Source organism: Mus caroli, chromosome 5, assembly GCF_900094665.2.
Source record: "Mus caroli chromosome 5, CAROLI_EIJ_v1.1, whole genome shotgun sequence".
Classification (NCBI taxonomy): Eukaryota; Metazoa; Chordata; class Mammalia; order Rodentia; family Muridae; genus Mus; species Mus caroli.
This window is the reverse complement of record NC_034574.1, coordinates 12,848,665-12,870,638: the sequence shown is the minus strand read 5'-3', so window position 1 is coordinate 12,870,638 and position 21,974 is coordinate 12,848,665. Positions and strand designations below refer to the sequence as shown.

General features: G+C 37.8%; 1 protein-coding gene across 1 annotated transcript in view; it reads right to left on the bottom strand.

The window, feature by feature from the left end:
• Sema3c (semaphorin 3C) overlaps window positions 1-21,974 on the bottom strand; it is a 150,304-nt gene that overhangs the window by 75,281 nt on the left and 53,049 nt on the right. The window contains exon 3 of the mRNA XM_021161998.2: window positions 421-581. Coding sequence (XP_021017657.1) covers window positions 421-581 — 161 coding nt within the window. The remainder of the gene's footprint in view (window positions 1-420; window positions 582-21,974) is intronic.

Here is a 21,974-nt window from a genome sequence, read left to right as displayed (position 1 = left end):
ATTCAAATATCCATGCAGTTGATAGCACTATTCCTCACACTCTCTGGATACATATCGATGATATGGTACTTCTTCCTTTATCTGAACCAGGCCTTGCATGGGAAACTTCCCTCAGCACATTGCTTTTTCTTTTAAATACATAAATATACAGGACATGCAAGACATGTTTATTTTTTTATTCATCAGCAGTTTAAATTGATTTCTAAAACATTTTAAATGAAATGGGAGGAATTGAACTAAACATTTGTTTCAGTTGTGATGTAAAAAATAACTTAGAGGGGTGTGTTTGTGTGTGTGTGTGTTACTCCATGTGTTTAGTAGTTTCTGGTTTTCTAATCCATTACATATTATATTCATTACATTGAATTTTTTTAAATAACTATAATACCAAGATATCCTTCAAGAAAATGATAAACTTACACTCAAAGGTTCTTGACTGATATTGTTGATATTCAAAGACAGGATGTGGTCTTTGCTCCCCACGTATATCCGGTCTTGATCTTCATCCATCAGTAATATTCTGTAGTCTAACTGCTGGTGGGACAGACTAAAGTATTCAGAGGTTTTGGTTTCTCGAAGTTCTGAAATAGAAAACAAGGAATGATAAGAAGGTGTGTTGGTTCTATAATTCTATGATTATACTGAAAATTCTTAGAGAAACCTTTACCAAAAAAGCAAAAATAAACATAAACATATCTTCCACAATACTAATGTTTCCACTTATTACTAACTTTAGCATAACCAACAGCTGTCAAACTAGACTTCAGGCCTTCTGAGGAAATGGGAATTCATACCTACTTGTGACTGAAAAAGTCATGAATTAAATAGGAGAGCCTGGTGATTTCCCTAAATTAATACAATTTCTAACTCCATTGTAAATAGTGTAATTTTTACTCTATTTCAAATAAGCTTTCTGCATCTGATGGAGACTACTACAGAGTTTTCCAATTGGTTGAAATGCTGAGGATAAGTGTTTGTTTGGTGTCTAAAACCCCTGAATACAGCAGCAGTGCAAAGTCTCCACCTAAAGCACACATAATACTAGAAAAGGGGAGAAAGAAACATTGTAAAACCATAGGATTAGGATGCCTGTTACTGGAAAGTTCCCTCTAGACAATGAAAAGGCACCCATAGACTCTCAACAATAGAGGTGCCTGAACAGGCTTGATGAAGAGCAGCACAAATTGACATTTCAACATGAACTGAGGAAACTCCACAATATCCTCCTGCTAGATGAACAGCTACTGATGGTCAGTGGCTGCCAAGAAAGGAAGATTCAATTTCCTCTAGCTACAAGTACCCACATAGTTTGTCATTCCTGGACATATACATACAAGCAACATTAAATGTGTGTATGCATATCTGTGTGCATACACACACACATAAGATTAAAGAAGATAAGAACATGAATTTGGAAGTGGAGAACATGGGGAAGTTGGAGAGTGAGGAGGGAGGAAAACAAGTGATATAAATGAAATAGTCATATACAAAGGTCTTAGAATTAAATTTAAAAGTAATGTTTGTTAACATAGATTTTTAGTTCTTGACTTTCTGCTGAAATAAATCAGCAAATTAAAGTTCATGCTGACTCCATAAGATTCACAGATTATTCTCATTTACAAGAATCTCATATTTATTAGCAGAAGCCATCAGCCAGTTAAAATGTAAATATCTACAGTGAGTAGGAAGAGAAATCAATAATGTGAAGAGTATGTTACTTATTCATGTCTTGCTCTCAAATGCAGTACATTGGCCATTTTAGTATCATCTCCAAATAACTGAATAACTGACACATGTCCTCAAAGCAATTTCCATTGACTTAATATACTCTACTTGTAAATGATTATTTTCCTGTTTCTCCTTCAAGAGACAACATCATTTGAATGATAATGTGTCTATGAATATGTCAAAAGGAATGCATGGATTCAGTTACTTGCATCCTCAGATTTATAACCTCCCAATGATCAGTGACTTGGGCCCTTTAATCTGCTCCTTGTACATTGAACATCTTTCTGTGAGCTGAACACTGAAAGCAAGGAAGACACTGGAACAATAAGGAAATCAACACTCATGATGCAGGCAGCTTTCTCTGCAGGCACGAGGCTCAGAGGCAAAACCTACGACTGCTTTTTAGTCCTTAAATTCCGTTGCTCTTGTGCTGATGATCTTAAACAGTGGTGATCTTTGAAAGTAGATTTTCTAAACCTTTCTAAGGTTTCTGATTTCATGACATATTGATTTTTCATTTGTCGGCATAGACCATGTGTCATATTTCTAGAACAATTGTTAATGGCCACAGTTTGGCTTACAGCAAAATAAAACAGAATAAAGATTGCTATAGGAAGCAAAGGATCCCATCTGTGTGCATCAGACACACCTTGGATGGCCGAGCAGACTCATGTTTAGCCAGGTTGTTCAGCTCACCACTTCAGAATGGTGCCATGATATAGTCACACAGTGTTAGCCAATAACATGGAAGGATAATGAAATAGGATATATGGCTGTGTTTAAAAATAAACAAACTAACTTTCCTGTGCCTCCATTTCTTCTTCAGTAAATGAGTTGAGTTTAGTTTTTATGGTATGTGTGTTTGTGTGTGTGTGTGTGTGTAAGATTACATATTTTGCTTACACTTCCATATGACAGTCCAGCATTAAGAGAAGCCAAAGCAGGAAAAGTAAGCCAAGATCTGAGGCACAGACCATGGAGAAGCACTGCGCAGTAATGGACTCCCCGTGGCTTGCTTATGGATTGCTCAGCTACCTTTCTTTTTAATTTTTTAAATTTTTTGTGTCTTAATTAAATATAATTACATCACTTTGTCCTTTCTTCTTTCTGTGTCCTCGTACATCTGCTTCAAACCTTTTCCATTCATATCCACACAATAGTCTTTATTTTTGATTATTGTTGTTAAATATGTATATATGTGTATATAATATATGTGTATGTATAGATGTATATATACATATGTATACACATACACATGTTGCATCAGTAACATCCCATGACTAGTCCCATGGAAACAAATGAATTAACATATGAAGAGATTTAAAATGAGTAAAAATGTTGAAGTTCCAGTCATTATGAAATTAATAATATTAACTCTGGATGAGTAGTTTCAGGCAAAACTTGGACTAGCACAGTTGCTGGGCTAATTCAGAGCCAAAGCCTCCGTATGTTTGTAGAAACCTTGACTAGGCTCTTTTGCTAACAGTTCTATCTTTTGTATTTACAGCTCCTGTCACCTTCTCAGCTGCCTAACACAACAGTGTAGTTAGATTCTCAAATGCTTCTCTTTTCTTCTTCATTCCACCACTTTCCTTCCTTCATTAGGTTCTTTCACCATTTGGTTGCCCAATCTGCATTAAAATAAAGCCAAGCATGTGGTCCTTGGTAGGAAATAAATACTGAATGGAATTTGCAGGTATTCTCTACCTATTTCATCAGAAAACAAAGTTGGTGCCAGACTGGGCAGTAACCACATCAACTTAAAGACCTTTTTTATCTGGCTTTTCTGACCATAAAGCATCTTCAGATTTAATTATTTATAGCCCATTGGCAGTTGACAGTTGTTATCCTGGAAAATTTACTTCACAACTGTCACTTCTGTGATTGAAGCCCTGGGTATTTTGTTAAAATGCTACTTAAATAATTGTGAGTAGTGATAGCTGAACTTTGGAACTGTGGGCACGAAAAAAGGGGGAGTTCAAAGCAAGGAGAATTTCATTCACAAAAAGAACAACCCAAGAAACTGTTTTTTTCTTCTATGTGGCTCCAACGTGAGGAGCCATAACAGAGTGGCTTTGTCACACCAACAAATGACTGGTCTAATTATTGGACTACCAGGAAGGGAAGACATCACTCTCTTTAGTAAGAACTGTCTCTATAGCTCTCTCCTGAGAGGTTCTGCCAGTGCCTCACAAATACAGTGGTGGATGCTCACAACCATCCATTGGACTGAGCATAGGATCCACAATGAAGGAGCTAGAGAAAGGACCCGAGGAGGAGCTGAAGGGGTTTGCAGCTCCATAGAAGGAGCAAAAATATGAACTAGCCAGTACCCCCCCCCCCATGAGCTCCCAGGGACTAAACCACCCTCCAAAGAGCAAACATGGTAGGACTCATGGCTCCAGCTGCATATGCAGCAGAGGATGGACTAGTCAGACATCAATGGGAGGAGAGGCCCTTTGTCCTAGGAAGGCTGTATGCCCCAGTGTGGTGGATTGCCAGGGCCAGGAAGCAGTGGGAGTGGGTGGATTGGTGAGCAAGGGGAGGGAGGAGGGGATAGGGGGAGGATGTTTTTCAGAGGGGAAATCAGGAAAGGGGATAAGATTTGAAATGTAAATAAAGAAAATATCCAATAAAAAGAAGGAAAGAAAAAAAAAAAAGAACTGTCTCTAAACAAGGCCACAGATGAGGCTAGCCTGTACTTCTTTTAAATGTCAATAATGATAATATCGTTTGCTCAGAATTATGGCCATGGCACTGTTTTCAGGCAATGCTGACATGGTTGAGAAGGAGCTTGGCTGAGGACACAGTTTGTAGCACTAGAAAAGTTAGAAAACTCAGTGGCTCCACCAAGGGCAGTATAGGTCTTCAAGGTCCTGAGAAAATCTCCTGGGAAAGAGCATTAAAAATACATATTCCTGCCCTGATAGCCACATCATAGTAGATGTCTATGATGGAAAATTACTGTAATGTATTCTAGGCAAAAGCTGTTTCAGGGAAATTTTCCAGAATAATATGCTTACCTAACATTTGCATGCTCAGATGAACATTTCTATAATAGAAATCATTGTGAGCCCTGACTCTGTAACTAAAACTGGGAGGACAACAGGGTCCCTAGCAAGAGAAGCTCCCCAGACTGCAGTAGTTAAAATATCATTCCTGCAATGAGAATATGGGTCAGTATGTAATATATTATGTCTGTCAGTAATGCAATATACCTAACCACATGAGAAGCAATTTAGATCAGCAATAGTAATAATTTAGTGTTGAGAGGCTGTGCAACTATATTGTGAAGAGTGTTCTTCATTAAAAATGTATTTATATGTTCAGATATGTGATCTTGGTTGAATGCATGGGGATCCTTTTATGAATGATAAACATTACTCAGGGAAATCATTTACTAAGAATACTACACTGTCTTCTGTCTTTTAGAAAAGTCCTGATTAGGTAAAGAAATATTGCAGTGAAAATCAATTCCCAGGATTCTCTCAGTTAGAGGCAGATATAATGGTTACTCATTAATTATATTTAAAGCTCAGGCTGTGCTATCAGTTTATTTATTCAGCACATATTTATGGCCTGCTTAGCACTGTAGGCTAGATGCTTTGCTTAAATACGTGATGCAGGTAAGAAGATAAGCTCTCGTGACAATTTAACCCCGCCGCCCTTTGTTCTATTACTTTTATGGAGCTAGCCTGCAGAAAGTCTTGGGAGAAACGTCTTCCAAGCCTCAGGCAGAAAGCACACAACAGATAGCAAAGCTTTGGTGCTTTTCACTTCAGAGGTAGTGATTTTGACAGGATAATTTCCTCTTCCGGATGTCTTGTCTTAGAAAGGTTTTTAAGTAGAGAAGGCTCCTTGAGGCTCACTGTTTGGAAACTGGGTTAGAAACTGAATTTTACCTGTCCCTTCAGGGGAAAAAAAAAAAAAAACATTAGATAAGTAAGGAGTTGGAAGGGCAGCTCAGTAAAATTATAGCGCTTAATTCCCAATGTAAACAGAGAGCAGCAGGCAGGTTGTTAAAATCACATTTGCTCAAAATTAACAGCCCCAAATAGCAGCCACATGTGGGCTCATCAGGAGAGCAAGGAATGTAGCTTTAAACACTCTCCTCACTCAGTTTCTATTCCAAGCTTCTGTATCAGCCTTGGGACCTCCCCCAAACCCTTACAATTCAGTGAATTTCTCTGGTCATCTTAAACCAGGTCACAAGACTGGAATATCTGCAAAGCAAAGATGGTTTTTAATTTGAGAGCAGAACCAGATAGCTTCAACCCCATTTTTCTTTTTTTTTTTTTTTTTNTTTNTTTTTTTTTTTTAATATTTTTATTACATATTTTCCTCAATTACATTTCCAATACTATCCCAAAAGTCCCCCATAGCGCCCCCCACTTCCCTACCCACCCATTCCCATTCTTTTGGCCCTGGCATTCCCCTATATTGGGGCATATAAAGTTTGCAAGTCCAATGGGCCTCTCTTTCCATTGATGGCCGACTAGGCCATCTTTCGATACATATGCAGCTAGAGACAAGAGCTCCAGGGTTCTGGTTAGTACATCATGTTGTTCCAACAATAGGGTTGCAGATCCCTTTAGCTCCTTGGGTACTTTCTCTAGCTTCTCCATTGGGAGCCCTGTGATACATCCAATAGCTGACTGTTACCATCCACTCCTGTGTTTGCTAGGCCCCGGCATCGTCTCACAAGAGACAGCTATATTTGGGTCCTGTCAGCAAAATCTTGCTAGTGTATGCAATGGTGTCAGCGTTTTTCTAAACACAAAGACACAGCACCCTTGAAGTTCTGGTATGCTCTTGCCCTGCACATGAGTCTGTGCAGAATGAAAGAAGCAATGTAAATGCTTCAATGTCTTGAATTTTCTTTGCCCCTTTGGAAAATGCAAAGACCACACGGCAAGCAACTGGCACCCAAGAATGTCACAGCTTAGCGGTGCCATTCTTAATCTGTGCCAGGGCCTGGAGGCTTGGTGCAGAGAGTATGGTCATGCATGGTTCATGCAGAAGATAAAAGGTTCTTTCTTCTGCTTGTTGATGGATGAATGAGATTACAGCAAAGGAACGAAAGTAGCACATGGATAAAAAAAGGACCAAGGGAAACAGCTCTATTCAGTGAGTCTGGCCAGGGAAAGGCAACTGTGACGCAAAATGGATTTCCCAGGCATTGCATAAGGGAGAAGATTAACAAACATACAGGGGCCTTTATGAAAAACGAGTCTCACTCCCGTTGGCCACAGACAGACCCAGTCTGTGCCTGTTTTTCCAGCCTAATTGCCAATAATGCCCCTTTGATTCTCAAAACACTCATGGTCTAGATGGTAAGTTATATGCTCACTGTACTTTAAAGCTCCCACTTAATAACTTTCTCAAATAGCATTCTATTACATATGGAAACAAGGCCAACATTTTAACCTGTCTTTCAATGCCTGCTATGGGTTAGCTAGCATTTACTTCAGTAAAAAACCCAGTCAGTGCTACTAGTGTAATTTCTGGCTTTTTCTTTTTTCATCTTTAAACTTGCCTTACATTTTTGTGCCTCAAGGCCATGAGATACATTATTCTTCTGGATCACAAGATTCTTCCTGCCATTCTCTAACTATATGCATAACTCAAGTAAGAATTTAAACATAATTTAAATGGGGCTGAGTTGTTAAAAATGGTGTGCGTTTTCAGATCCTGGCAGGTCTTCTGTCGCTGATATTTGCTTTTTTCCCTTTGGGCTTTTCCCTCTTTTGAAAGTTTTGCAAAAGTTCAGGTTGTTATGTATGAAAGTCAGAAGATGAAGTAGACTCCATTGCTAAAACATATTTTGTTTTTTTTTTTTAACTTAAGATTCTAAACATGAGACTAAAGTATTTTTCCATTTATGTTGTGTTTCACAGATCTCTGTCTCTCTCGCTCCCTCCCTCAGGCTCTCTGTCTCTCTCACACACTGCTTCTGTGCCTTCAAATCAGCATCTAGAAAACTTAAGAGAGGATGTTGTCATTTAGTGGGATGGTTGATGTTCTCTACTGGCCACATTCTAGGGACCAGTGGAAGACAAGCCTCTTTGATGACTGTGAGGATTTATACAGACTAAGTTAGCCTCTGGATATGTCTAGGAGGGATTATCTAGGTTATGTTCATTGAGGTGGGCTGACTTGCAGTACGTGTGGTGCTATATTAATTAATATCACTACTCAAATCACCTTGCCTGTGGTGGTGTGCATTCCTCACCACCTGCCAAAATGCTCTGGATTCTTGAATGAAAGACACACACATGCAGCCTTATTTCTAATATGTCCTTAGCAGCTCAATGGCAGGGCCCCTCACTCCCAAATTTTCATGGTGCTAATGCCTCTCTTCCAATACCCCTGAATTATTACTTACTAAAATCTACACTCCATCTTTGCTAGCCAAGACCCAATCTGGGAGGGCCCTTGGGTCTGCTTTTCTTCAGCTCTTACATGACTCTTACTCTGTCTTCTGCAGCTCTCTTGCCTAATCCTCCTGCTTCCCTAGCATGGCCATACTCAAGCCTTCTTCCCAAAGTTCCCTTGCCCTGGAAATCTAAAGTCCTGACTCTGTCTCCCTGACCAGCTATTGGCCACCAGCAACTTTATTAGAGTCAACTGGAGACAGGGACCCATGGTGTCTTGGATGTAGATGTGCGAATTCCCATGTAATTGAACCTAGTTAACATTATATAAGCCATAAGCCAAATCCACAACAATGTGGTAGTAGCAAACTAGGGCTGTGTGTCCCCACTGAAAGAGGAGAAAGCAAGCTCTGAAGAAGTATGCCTCATTCTGCTTTCCAGCTGTGGGTGAATTGTGCCTACTCCTGCTGCCATGTATTTCCAGTGACGATGGCATATTTCCACTCCAGGTATAAATTGAACTATTTCTCTCTCCTTTAATTTTTTTGTCGTAACAGGGACACAGCAGGCTAAGGAATTAAAAACTAGAATGAGCTCTTATGTTTCATACAGCAGTAAAATATCTATGAAAAAATTACTTCTATATTGATTACAACTGTCATCCACTACAAATGTTTCTTTATATCATTATGGAATATCCCTAGGTCTGATATACTTTATATATTCTTTTATGAATCTTAAAAGAATAAAAATTATCTCTAAAACCTTTTCTTAGACATATAGTTGCATCGTTAATAGTGTGTATTCTTTTCAAGATAGATGGTGCTACACCAAAGAACAAGATTTTTTTCTTTCTCTATCAAATTCATGTTGCATTTCTGATGAGTGCTTTAACTCAATAAGAAATCTTAACTTCTGATTTTTCTTTTAAGCTCATTTAGAATGTCTGGGCACAAACAGTAGGATCCTTGTTGGGGAGTTAATGGTCAAGATCACTTGAGGTAAAGAAGATTTGGTTCTCAGATGCCTTTCAAGACTCTGAAATGGAAGGAAGTAATTTCTGGAAAGAGACTCAAATCTGAAGCTATTCCTAAGCTGTAGGAGGATAGCATAAATGTACTGAGTATGCATACTCATGCTGCTCCTTGCTCAGAAGACACCTCCTTCAGCATTCCCATTAGAGATGTGAATACAGAAATACACTTGTGAAACAGTACACACTTTCCCCTGACCGCTCTGGACTCCTCTGGTAAAGATACGCTGGAGCAAGATGTTCAGCAACAGTGGTCCCAAGGTACCCAGTGTAGCAGAAGAGGCATGATTACAAAGACAAAGAGATTATTAGAAACTTCTTTAGTGTGTGTGGAGGAACACTCTCATAGAAGTAGTGGGAGGGGAGATAGAATAGAATAGGGGGGATAGAATAGCAGAGGGGAAAGGGGATAGCATTTGAAATATAAATAAATAAAATATCTAATAAAAAAGAAACTGCTTTAGTGATTAGACATCTATTAAATATACTACTTTCTTAATATATTTGATTACATACAGTTTTAAAGATTTGTAGGCTATTTTTTTCATGTTGTTGTTTTTAAAGGAATTAATTAACAATTTCAAATAAGATCAGGAAAGGAATAATGTAAAACATGAATATTCACAGACTTTGAGTGGTTGAACAAACTTAATGACAAAAAAAAAAATACTTCAAGCAGTGTGTGTGCACTGGGCAGGGCTGAGGACTGGACCTATGTTTTCTGGTGAGCAAATCCCTAGAAAAGAAACATGAATCTATTTCCTACCACCTTCCACTGTAACAGCATCAGCAATGATTCTAACAGTGACATTTATCACTTGTCTATTCCACATTTCCCATATTTGTTTGTTTTCCATTAAGTTGGACCTTGTAGGACACGTGGTAATTTTGGAGTGGAACTTCTAGAGAGTAGAATTAATAGACATGAAAGGAAGTGGTCTTACATGTTGGTTGATGTCTTCACAGTTGACTTTTATGAACATCTTCAGTACTTCTAGCCGTGAGTCTCTCTACACAAAAAGCCTACATTTATACATAATGAATTTGGCTCTACTTTATAAATTATTATTTGAAGCATATCTATTTCACCTTTCAACAAATATTTTAGTCAATGGATTAGTACAAAACAAACAAACAAACAAAAACCCCAAACAAAAAAAGAGAAAGAAAATCTTGGTACCCTCAAAGAAGGTCACCTGAGGGTAGATACACACACGTGTGTGCACACACACACTGAACAAGATGACCCTGTAGTACTAGAGAAAAATGACTAAGGCTTCCTAATTAGACAGAAGGAAATACTTGACTTTTTTTTTTTATTCAACAAATATTAGCTGAGCCATTCTCAATGATAAAGCTCAGTGTATTAAATGCATAAAATGAAGTAAAGGGGAAAAATGGTTAAAGCCAAGGATAGCTGCCTTTTATCAGGGCTCAAGAAGTGTCTAGCAAACAGTGACCCGAAGACAAATAAAGTCAATGAAGTGAAAGGCATTACCCAGAGAACACACTGAGCTTGCATAGAAAACTAGACCGGCTGAGGAAGAGTCAAAGGGTGGTTTGGCATATTTGGGATTAACAAAGGCAATTTGGATTGATGCTCTGAGTGGAAGCATCTCCCCATCAATGTGCAAAGGGAATGCTACAAATTCCTTGACTCTCACAAACAGACTTTAAAGATGCAAATCTTAAATAATTGCCAAACTTGAGTTGCCAGGTTGTTCCCACATCACTAGAGATAGCAACAAATAGCTTGAGAAGGTGCAAGATAATCATGGATGAAGTTTTGGAATGGCAGTCTTAGCTAGTGACAACAGTGTATGAGATTGTTTTCAATGAAATATTAAGAGCATACAGAAGAGACTGTGTGTATGCCAGGATTATTGCATGCTTCCACAGATAAAATACACATAGGAAGGATCTGGGAAATATTGACCTATAAATAATTTTCTTAATGATTCATTCGCCTGGAAATGGGGAGTACTGATAGGTCTCTCAGTGTTTTGTAAGTTCATATACATGTAATTACCGCTGGTTAATGCTCAGGGTGTGTGAGCTTTCTGAACAAACCACTGTGGTGCATATACAACCTCAAGCAGGCTTTGCTTGTATGGTACCTAACAAATGAGTGAAGTATATGAAGAGGGAAACACAAATTACTAACTGGGAAGGAGCTGCACACTGCCAAAACTTCTCTATCTCTAATTCCTTCAAAATAAGACCACCCGGCTTTACTCAGGACTGAACAACCTGGCTCCCCCAACCACTGCGAGTTCTTGAACTACCCTTTCATTTGATGCCTTTTAAAGCCCATTTTTAACTTGAGAACAGGAAAAAATGTAATAAACTGCATATTGCACTACCTCAAATTTAAAGTGTCAGATATTATGAACAAAGCGATATGGAGATATTTACCCTAAAGTGACAGCCATTTTATCTAAATATTATTTTGTTCAATGTGACTCATTGTTTAGCCAAGTTATTGCACTTGGCTTTAAAACAAGACACAAATTTGGAGAGCTACAGAGGACAAGTTCACTTGTTTTAAACACATTGGTCAGTCTTCAGCGCAGGACCCTGTTCTGTTTTCCATGTGGTCTTCTCTTTGTCTCTTGAGACACAGTCTAAAACATAAAATCAGTCAGTACGGTGGGGTCTACTGCTCAGCTATTGGGAGTGTGCTTCACTGCCTTTTCATTATTTTCAAGAGAATAACAAAGGATCCACAGAATAACAATGGAACCACCTTTGTTCCGTGTGGATTTAAATCATATATATTTCCTTACTTTCATACTACACTGGGAAAACATTTGATTTTTCTCTTTTTCAGGATGATATCTGAGAATGCATCACTCAGTGTCCCACAAAAAACCCTTCAGTGTTACACTTCTTTATTTTTGCTCTGAAAACATAACATTTATCATTGTTTTCATGCTCTTCAAGGAGAGAGTCAGAAAGTAGAACTCAAAGTTTATTTTACCAAATGCTTCTGCCATCATGGCGTAAACATTAACCATGGCCGTCCTTTTCATTTTCAACGTACAAAAGGGAACAAAGCACATTCATAAGTGGTGGAAACAAGTGTATGTAAAAGAGGATACAGCAAGTGTCAGAAATATTAAATTTAATCTGAATATTGATGAATCAGGATCATACTTTAATGTATGGAAATGTTTTATTCCATTTACTTATAGCCATTTTAAACTGTGAGCCTTAAAAGCAAAATCTATTTTATTGATCAAATGCTGGTTTTAATAGCTGTGATGAGGTGAAGGACTGTTTCCTCAACCATCTAGGTGGTTTAATGCAATTAAGTCTGGGCAGCCGTCTTGCTGTACAGGCTGAAGAATAGGCAAGCAGGGTTCCTGTCAGGTATTTGCCTCTGGTTTATTTTCATCGCAGATGAACACATTGTACTTCCCCAGATTAAAATACGCTGCAGCCTTTGTTACTTCAGCAATAATTAACATAAAAATAACAAAGGGTGTATTTTTAAAACTTTGCAGAAAATTACATTTTTAGACAATCCAAGTTTAAAATCAACTTACTCAAAAACCATACAGATAAATGGATTTTGTTGCTAATTGAATCCATTTTCCTGGAACAAAGTCTGGCTTTGGAAGATAGATCTATCCTTGGATCTTGGCTCTGCATTTGGCTAGCAATGCTGATTTCGGCAAGTTATTTAAACTGCTGGTGCTTAAGCATCCCTATCTGAATAATTATAATACTGCCTGTCTGCTGGGACTGTGGAGCTAACTGAGTAAGGAGATAAGTGTGACGGACCCCAGTCTTGTAGTTGTCAGTCATAGCTGGGGCTCCTCACATCAAAATGGGAGTTTCAATAAATAAAGTATTGCTGTACTCTTCAGGCTTTAAATTATGAATCCTGAGTTGTCTAAGTACTAATTGTACTTAATAAAAATTGATGTAATATTTTCTTATCTTTATTATGGTGTAGTCTATCATACAAATGAGTTTAACTCCTCAAAATTTTTACAAAAATAATTCTTATTATCAATATAAAAGTAAATGATAAAATAGAAACAATTTCCTTGATTTTGTCCAATTTGCCTTTTTAATCTACCATTCACACAACAAAATTTGTGCCAGCATTGTATCAATACAAAATACCTATATATTCTATTAATATTTGACAAGCAGTGTCTTGTCTAGCCACCACAACAATCCTACTAATTTGTTCTTACAAAGTGCAGGTGTCTGGAGGAAGCGAGTCCCCTGGTTTTTTGTGGAAGGTGAGATTATCCTCAGTCGAGGGGCTTGGCTTCCATCACTGTCCCTGTGGGAACTTTGATTTTTCATATTTCAATGCAAAAATGATATGCAAATTGCATGTAAAATTTCTTAGGGATAAAAATGGCTCTTTTCACAAGGAGTTACTTACAGGATCTTCGCATCAATATCTGTTAACCTTATCAATCTAGCCTGAGGATCAAGGCCACTCCCAAAGTCAGCCTACGTTCTCCCAAGGTTGTTTTCTTTATGAGATTCAGAAATCAGGGCTTTCGTTTTAAGAAGAATCATCCAACATCTCATGTAAAGAAACAGTGCTGACTGATATAGCTGTCTCCTGTGAGGCTCTGCCAGTGCCTGGCAAATANAGAAGTGGATGCTCACAGTCATCCATTGGACGGAGCACAAGGTCCCCAATGAAGAAGCCAGAGAAATACCCAGGGTGCTGAAGGGGACTGAAGCCCCATAGAAGAAACATCAATATGCACTAACCAGTACCCTCAGAGCTCCTTGGAACTATACCACCAATCAAAGAAAACACATGGTGGAACTTGTGGCTCTAGCTGTATATGTAGCAGAGGATGGCCTAGTCGGTCATCAATGGGAGGAGAGGCCCTTGGTGTGTGAAGGCTCTATGCCGCAGTATATAGGGGAATGTCAGGACCAGGAATGGGAGTGTGTGGGTTGGGGAGCAGGGGGAAGGGATAGGGGATTTTCAGGGGGAAACTAGGAAAGGGGATAACATTTGAAATGTAAATAAAGAAAATATCTAATAAAAAAAGAAACAGTGCTGATAACATTCTCTAACACAGTCATATCTCACAATCTTCAATTATTTCTGAACTTGTCTAAAATTCCTTTTACATACATGATTTGAGGCAGAACTGGTGTCAGTACCTAACTATCCGAATGTGCACGGAAGTCTATGCATCTGTGAAGAGTGCTAACAGTGCCCCATATTTGAAACCAAGATCCATTAGAACTCATAAAGATCAGTGGTAATTTACAGCTGCCATTTCCCCCGTTCCCTCAGGAGGCTAGCAAGAGCCTTGACAATGTGTGAGATGGAAACAGGGCAGCTCCAGAAACCCTGCCGACAGTGTAAACCCCTGCACTGACAAGCTTCCCCCTACTTCCAGGGCTGTTCATAAAACTCTACATAGAACAGCCATTGAAAAGTTCATGATGTGATCAATTATTTGAGCTTCAAAACTGTTTTCCTACACAGTATTTCATGTTTATATTATCCTAAGACCCTCAGCTCTGTTTCCAAAGGCCCATCTGGCAAATTTTCCTCTAAAAGTTACCAATAACACTAATGGACAAAATGTGTCCCCCACATTGCTGTGGAAAACTCCAGATGAAATAACATTTACCTTATTATCGTCTTATAAGGTATTGAAGAGTCTACAATGTGGGCCCTGTGGTAAAGGTGCACACACACTTGTGTAATTAGTAGTTACTCTGGTCTCTGGAGCCTAATTTGCTTATTGATAAATTAAGGATACTGATATTCTCCATCTCTCAGGTCTCTTAGGCTAAAGTCAACAGATTACAGCAGAATAGGTGGATTTGTACTGTATCTCTCTGAGCACTGTAACTACTGACATCATCTTCATCTTCTGGCCAGAGTGTTAATCATCCTTAAAGTAGCCATACATTTTCAAAGTCACCTAATAACAAAACCCTGCTGAGGGAGAAATGGAAAGGATGTCTTTGTAGCACTAGAACATATGATTCGAATGTTCTAGAAGGGCTGTGCAAACCCATTGTGAGCTCTCAACACTGTAGCACACTCCTGTAGAATTCCTATACACTGAGTGGGTCTCATAGGCTCTATATTAGGCAAAGTAGATTCACTTATCCATACTTGTGGGCACAGCTTAAAATGTTACTGCATTTATTTTAGAAAGTCTCAAATATTTTAAGAGACTGGCTGATTATGTGTGTTTAATGACAATTACTTAAACTGACCTTGGTAAAGACTTTAATTCTCTGTTCTATTTGAGAGATAGGAAAGGAAAAGAGAACAGAAAGAGCTGTTTATCACAAGTCTAAGTGCTGTGTGGCAGTTTTCATTTACCAGGCAGGAAATTTAAGTTGGAAGCAGTATAGACTGCTCTCAGATGGTCTCTGGGGAAGGGTAAGTGCCTTAGGGTATTCGTTTCAATTATGCAACACACAGTAAAAATAAAATTTTAAGGCAATGGAAAACTTAAAATTCACCCATCCAAATACAAGCCAGAATTTCTTTAGTTTGGAGTTGGTAATCTTGCCAAAGTACTATCCATTTTCTGAAGATACGCTCCCCTTACCTACACTTGCATAACTGATACAGTAGCTCTAAGTAGGAGCTACTATTGATAGAAGTGTGTATCCTTGAATAAAATGTTTTACATACAAAGAAAGTGAAGTTTCCTAAGTTCCTCCCCTATTTACTCTATAGCAATCCTGAAAGTCTACTCATTTAAAAGTTAATTTTACATGATAGTTCTATTGCCTTCAGGACTACTTAGACAAGGAATAAAAGCAAGCTCAGTCATGTCAGGGGCAGGCACTCTGTTCTACTCTGCCAAATAATTCATGCCTTTAGCATGTCTGTGGAAACATTCATTTCCTTCTTTAGACTAAAATAAATTCTGAATCCCCTGTTTTTATAGTTAATGACATTTCTATTCTTCAAAGTATTAAGATTTTTATTTCTCTGAAATATATTTAGAAAGAGACATAGTTCAGTGAAGTGTAAAATTTCCCCCAAAGTTAGCTTTGTTTTCTTTATCCTTTCTTCGGATTCTTATTTAGTGTTTCTTCCCTTTTCATAATTTATGCCATCATGTACTCTATAGAAAATTGTCATTTTACATGCCATATTTGCATTCAGTTTTCAATGCAGGGTGGGCGTGTTGATGACACTTATGCTGTAGAATGTAGATCAAGGAGGTCTGTCATTTTCTAAGTCTGGAAGTTCTCCCTTGGAACTAAAAGCAGTCTTTTACACAGGAGTTGATAAGTTCACTCAGAAACCCACTTCAACACCCTTTCCCCATCATGCTTCACAGCGACACATTTCTTAATGCAGCAGATACTACTGCCTTTTAATCCATCTTTTGAATGTTATCTGCAGCATCATTTTGCAGCTAAGCTTCTAAATTTAGCCTTCAAGTGTGTCTACCTAATTGTACCATGAGTAGATAATTGCTCAATCTTCTATACTCTGGAAGAATCTACACTATTATTATTATTATTTTTTACTGTTCTTTAGGGAAAAGTATCCAAGTTTATTTACTTGACCTTCATTGTATACCACTTATAATGAGATTTACTTGACCTTCATTGTATACCACTTATAACGAGATTTTTTTTCCACTTGAAATTTCACACCACAGAAGTTATAAACCTAGCTTTTCATAACTGCTGAAATTAATTACATTTGATGCTTTTGCCTGGAAGATATATAAAAAGTACCATGGCTGAAAAAAATATTTTCCTTGATTTTAAAGTTTTAGTATTTCCTTTTTAAATGAGTTAACTGTATAATATCATATCACAACCTCTTCCTCATGAATAACAAAATGCATTTTCATAATTGTAGGTGCTATTAACTGCCGCAGAAATCATTCCACCTTTCCAGGAGAGATACTCAAGAGAAGGAAGATAAACAGGTGTGAGGATACAGGTGAAAAAAGATGTGTTGGTAAAAATACTGATTAGAATTTTGTTCCTGCAAGACATGTATGATAAAGACAGAACTGTGAAAATTCATCTCAAAAAATATCTAAACCCATGATACAGAAGACCTTTGTCATGGTCTTGAGATAGAGAAAACATGGCACAGGGAAAACTTAAGGCAGAAGGAGACCTTTGCCCACTTTCGTTTGACATGACTTGCTCTTTCACACACTTAAAGCCCAGAATGCCTCTGTTTATCACTGTCCTGTGGAGATGCAAGCACAATAGATTGTGTGGCCAGAATACAGCATTTCTTTGCACAGCCATCAACAGACCTAGGCACATTGTTTTGTCAGTAGATGAGTCCCTTCATCAGAGCTTCTGACTGGATGTCTGCCAGAAGTTCCCATGGAGAGGCAAGACCCTCTCCTGTACCAGTTTACCACAGCATTGTTCTACAGAAGAGTTTATTCCTGTCCTTACTCCTGTTACTGGGTTGAAATGCCTTGTCCTATCCTTCTGTACATTCGCTTTGGCCATTTGCTATTCACAAATGTATTTGGGGCAATAAAACAGATTAAAATAAATAAATAAATAAATAAAAAGCCAGAAACTAAACTTGTTTCTGGCATCCTGTCAGTGAAAAATAATGCTGCATTATCTATAATAAAAACTTTAGTGTACTTTGAAGAAATTATTTTGCTGTCCCTCATATGGTGTGATAATAACTTAGAAATTATAAAGAAAGATTCTGAAGGAACACATTTGTGCTTTTAGAGAGGTTTTTGAGATTAAAAAGAATACACTCTTGGCTCTCTTACTATTATGCAACATTGTATCAGCCCAAACAAAATGCTCTGTACTAAAGCAGCAAAAAGCCTTCAAGACTTTCTATCTGTCTTTGGCTGAGATGACTTTTGAAGCAGACCTGACATGAACTTTAAAAAAAGTAGATTATTCGTGTGCATAAAAAGGCAGAGCTTATATCCCTTCTTATGACTGTCCTCTAGAGAGCAGTCATTTCCCTTTGTCACTTTCAAGTGATGATGTTCAAAGATGGGGTAGGATCTCCCCTGAGAAAGCCTACAGCCCTGGCTTGTAACTGACCCTGTACTGAGCTAAAAGTGAACCTCTTAAGTGTCAGCTCTGTGTTAGCCCAAAGTTCTTGGCAATGGCTGAGAGTACCAATATGGAAAAAAGTCACCTAGTATGTTTCAACCTAGATAGTTCTTTATATCTTGAAAGAAGGTGGGCATCCATTGCATTCTGTTTTTCACTGATTAAAATATTGTTAACACTTATCTAGACAATAAATATTTAGTCCAGCAATTAAAATGAGCTAACTAATGCCTGGTTCATAGCATGCCATTTACCTAAAATATGCACTTGAAAGATCAAGACAAGCAAATTTTCTACCAACAGTATCACTTCCTATTTTCACATTTTATGACTGTAGTGCTATGCAATGTTTGGAATGTGGGCTCACTGAGAGACCACAGGGTTTTAAATGCAGATAAATATGGCATTATCAGATGGCCTGTATGCAGATAAATATAAGACATTATCAGATGGCCTGTAGATACTTTGAATGCCTCCCATATGCTCATGCTTTTCCATTGTCTGTTACGTCTGCTTCAGTGGTCTGTGACTCTAGAACTTCCTGTGCAACTTATATTTCTTTGCACTGGAATTATAATAAAAATACCATGTAATCAATACAATTGATTAACAATATTTCTGTATCTCCTTGCTTACAAATCATGTCATTTAAACATTATATTAACATGCAAGTAAAGTATGTATACATTAATCTCAATAGAACATATCACATGGATCATTTTCAAGTGTATGGGGAGCCAAAGTTGGGAATAAGGACTTCTCAACAATTAGTACAACTAGGTACGGCTGTTCTTGGTAAGCTACAATGACTGGTTACTCTCAGGTGAGAGATATATTTCTCTTGCTACAGGTGAAGAAGGTGAGAGCACAGGAATTTCAATAGTGTGTCCACATTAAAAGACACACAGTTTGACAGTTTACCTTCTATGAGATGCTAAGTACTACTTTGAACCAGGACTACAGCAGTTTTTGCTTGTGTAAAATTTCACTTCAACATAAAAGTCTTGAGAAAACAAAACCAAACAAAAACCAAACAAACCTTCAATCAATCATGCTAAATTTTAATTAACTTTGGTATGTACTTAGCAGTGTCATTATCAGAAATGTATGTACAAGATAAGTTTATAATCTCTTCCTTGCTTCTTAGGAGAGGGCATATGTAGAGAGGTGTCTGGACTATACACAATCACATAACACAACTTCAATGGCCTTCTATTAGTTAGCAAAAGAAATTCCCATCAATAGTAGTTAATTAAACTTAAGTTGTTTTTTTTAATTATTTTTATGATTTCTTAACAAGCTAATTTTTATTATTTCTTAATAAGATCACCATAAATGTTCAGGGAAATCTCAACTGTTGTAATTATATAAAAGTGTCAGGATTATAATGACTTTGACAGAGCACTAAATCTTAAACTGAACTTTTCAAAGTCGTATTTTGGGATATTTGATGATTTTTTTCCATTTTCTTTTAAAGAGCAAGTGAAGCATTTTTAATTTTGAGACAAGAAAATACACCCACACAAGAACAAAAAGGACAAGAAAGATTAATTAATAATCAACCAGCAAAATTATAACCCTGGGTCAGGGAGGATTAGTAAAGGCAGAGAGGGTGGTACTGCCTGGATGCACAGAATCAAAGCTGTGCTGATGGCCCTACATGGGGTTTGCAAAAGGCAAGCAACCCAGTGGTGGGGAAAGCCGGTAAGAAGAGGAATTTAAGCTGAAAATACTCTTTGTCCTTCAGGCTTAGTGTTTAAGGGATTAATAAACAAAGGGACATTGTGAATGTAATTTTTTTCTATAAAAATGTTACAGCCTTCTCTTATTTATCTTCCTGGAACTTCTGTTCCCAGCAAAAACTCAACTGAACCTAACTGTACTGCTGAAGAGAATTTGTATGTGACCCTTTATCTGACCGAGGCCCGAGTGTGGTGGGAACAAGGGGCAACTCAGCCCTTGCATGGTGAGTCATGGCTGAAAGTCAAAGTGTTATCAATCGAAATGGCCATTCCATTTCTCCTTCACAGCATGGAAAATCACGACCCTTGATTGAGCTTCAAGTAAAAGTCAATACAATCTCTGCACTGTGTCCTTCTCTTCTTCCTCCCTCTTATTTCATCCTAACCACCACATGCTACCAGGAAGTGGAAGGCTCTGTCACTTTGGTGACCCTCACCTCACATACTTCTCCACCATTCGGAGTTGAAGAGAAAATCTCTGCACCTCCACTTCGACCTTTCCACCCATTGCTCTTGTAATGGAAGATACTAGGATTTCGCTTTCCCTTCTTTGTATATGTATATTTCTCTGTCAGGGTCATATCCTTGCCATAAACAGCACTTCTTAGAAAAGTTGGTAAATGCTTCAAGTAATGTAGGTGCTACATTAATGACACAGGGGGTTTAAATATCAGGACAGCTCATGAATCATATGTTATTAATCCCTTGAGATAAAAATTTCTCAGGGAATTTTTAGACAAAGAGAAGGAAAAAGACAAGCTTTTGTTGTTGTTATTGATGATGATGCTGTTGTTGTCGTCGTTGTTGTTGTTGTTGGTGGTGGTGGTGATGGTGGTGGTGTGTCTGTGGTTCTTTTCCCATAAGGAAAGTCCCCTTCACAATCCAGAAACCCAAGACCTAAAGTGCATTGCTCCTGGCTAAATTATGGAGGCTATGTTAGAATTATCCATATTTTAAAAAGTATTTGTATCAGGCATTGAAAGCCAGGGTTACTTTGTAGCTTTGGAGCTGGAGACTGCATCTTGGTCATTGTGCATCTTAAATTAGAGCTCTACCAACGAACTGCACACCACCCCAGGATTGGTAGCTTTAATTAGTAGTAATTACTTGATATAAATAGTTCTCTACTCAAGAAATATTCTTACAACCTGATATCATATATGTATAAACATTCAGATCTATCAGAAAATAGTTTTAGAGTATAGGTGTAAATTCTTGATATTTACCAATACTTGAAGAAAATGTTTTGATTATGAATAGGAGTAAACTTGAAGAAAATAATAAAGAACTCAAAATTCATTATTAATTGCACTGAGGTTTTTCACTAACTCAAAAGTGAATTGTAGTGCCTTATTTACCTAAGTATGCACTTATTAAATGTGATATTTGATACTATAGGTATGAATAATTTATGGTCACAATATGTACGTTTTAGTAAATAGGTTTTTCGTTCAAGATGTCCATAATGCTTTAAAACTGAATCATAATATGCACAGTTTCGCTCTGCTCTATAATATTACTTTTACCTTAATCACATTTACAGCAAGCCATATTGAAGGAAAAAAAATCCTTCTTCTCAAAGATGTACTTCTCAAAATAACTTCAGATGAAGAGAGCTTCTAAAAGAACTTCCTATGAGGGTAGGTGCTTAAATCTCTTAAACAATAGAGTCACAATTCCTTTGAGTGCACATCTTCTAGATTACAGTGAGACTAGAGCAGCTTGGAGAAACACTGGATTGCACGCTGGTGGAATAGGGGCATTCGTTTGCAGAGCTTCCACCAGGACTGAAAGATAACAAGGCACAAGACTCCACAGGAAAATATCCGTTATATGGACATGTATATAAGCATCTTCCAAACTGAGATATCTCTGTAAATAATGTATAGGAAAATAGTATATTTCAAGGCCGGGCGTGGTGGCACACCCTTTAATCCCAGCGCTCCGGAGGCAAAGACAGGCGGATTTCTGAGTTCGAGGCCAGCCTGGTCTACAAAGTGAGTTCCAGGACAGCCAGAGCTATACAGAAAAACCCTGTCTCGAAAAACCAAAAAA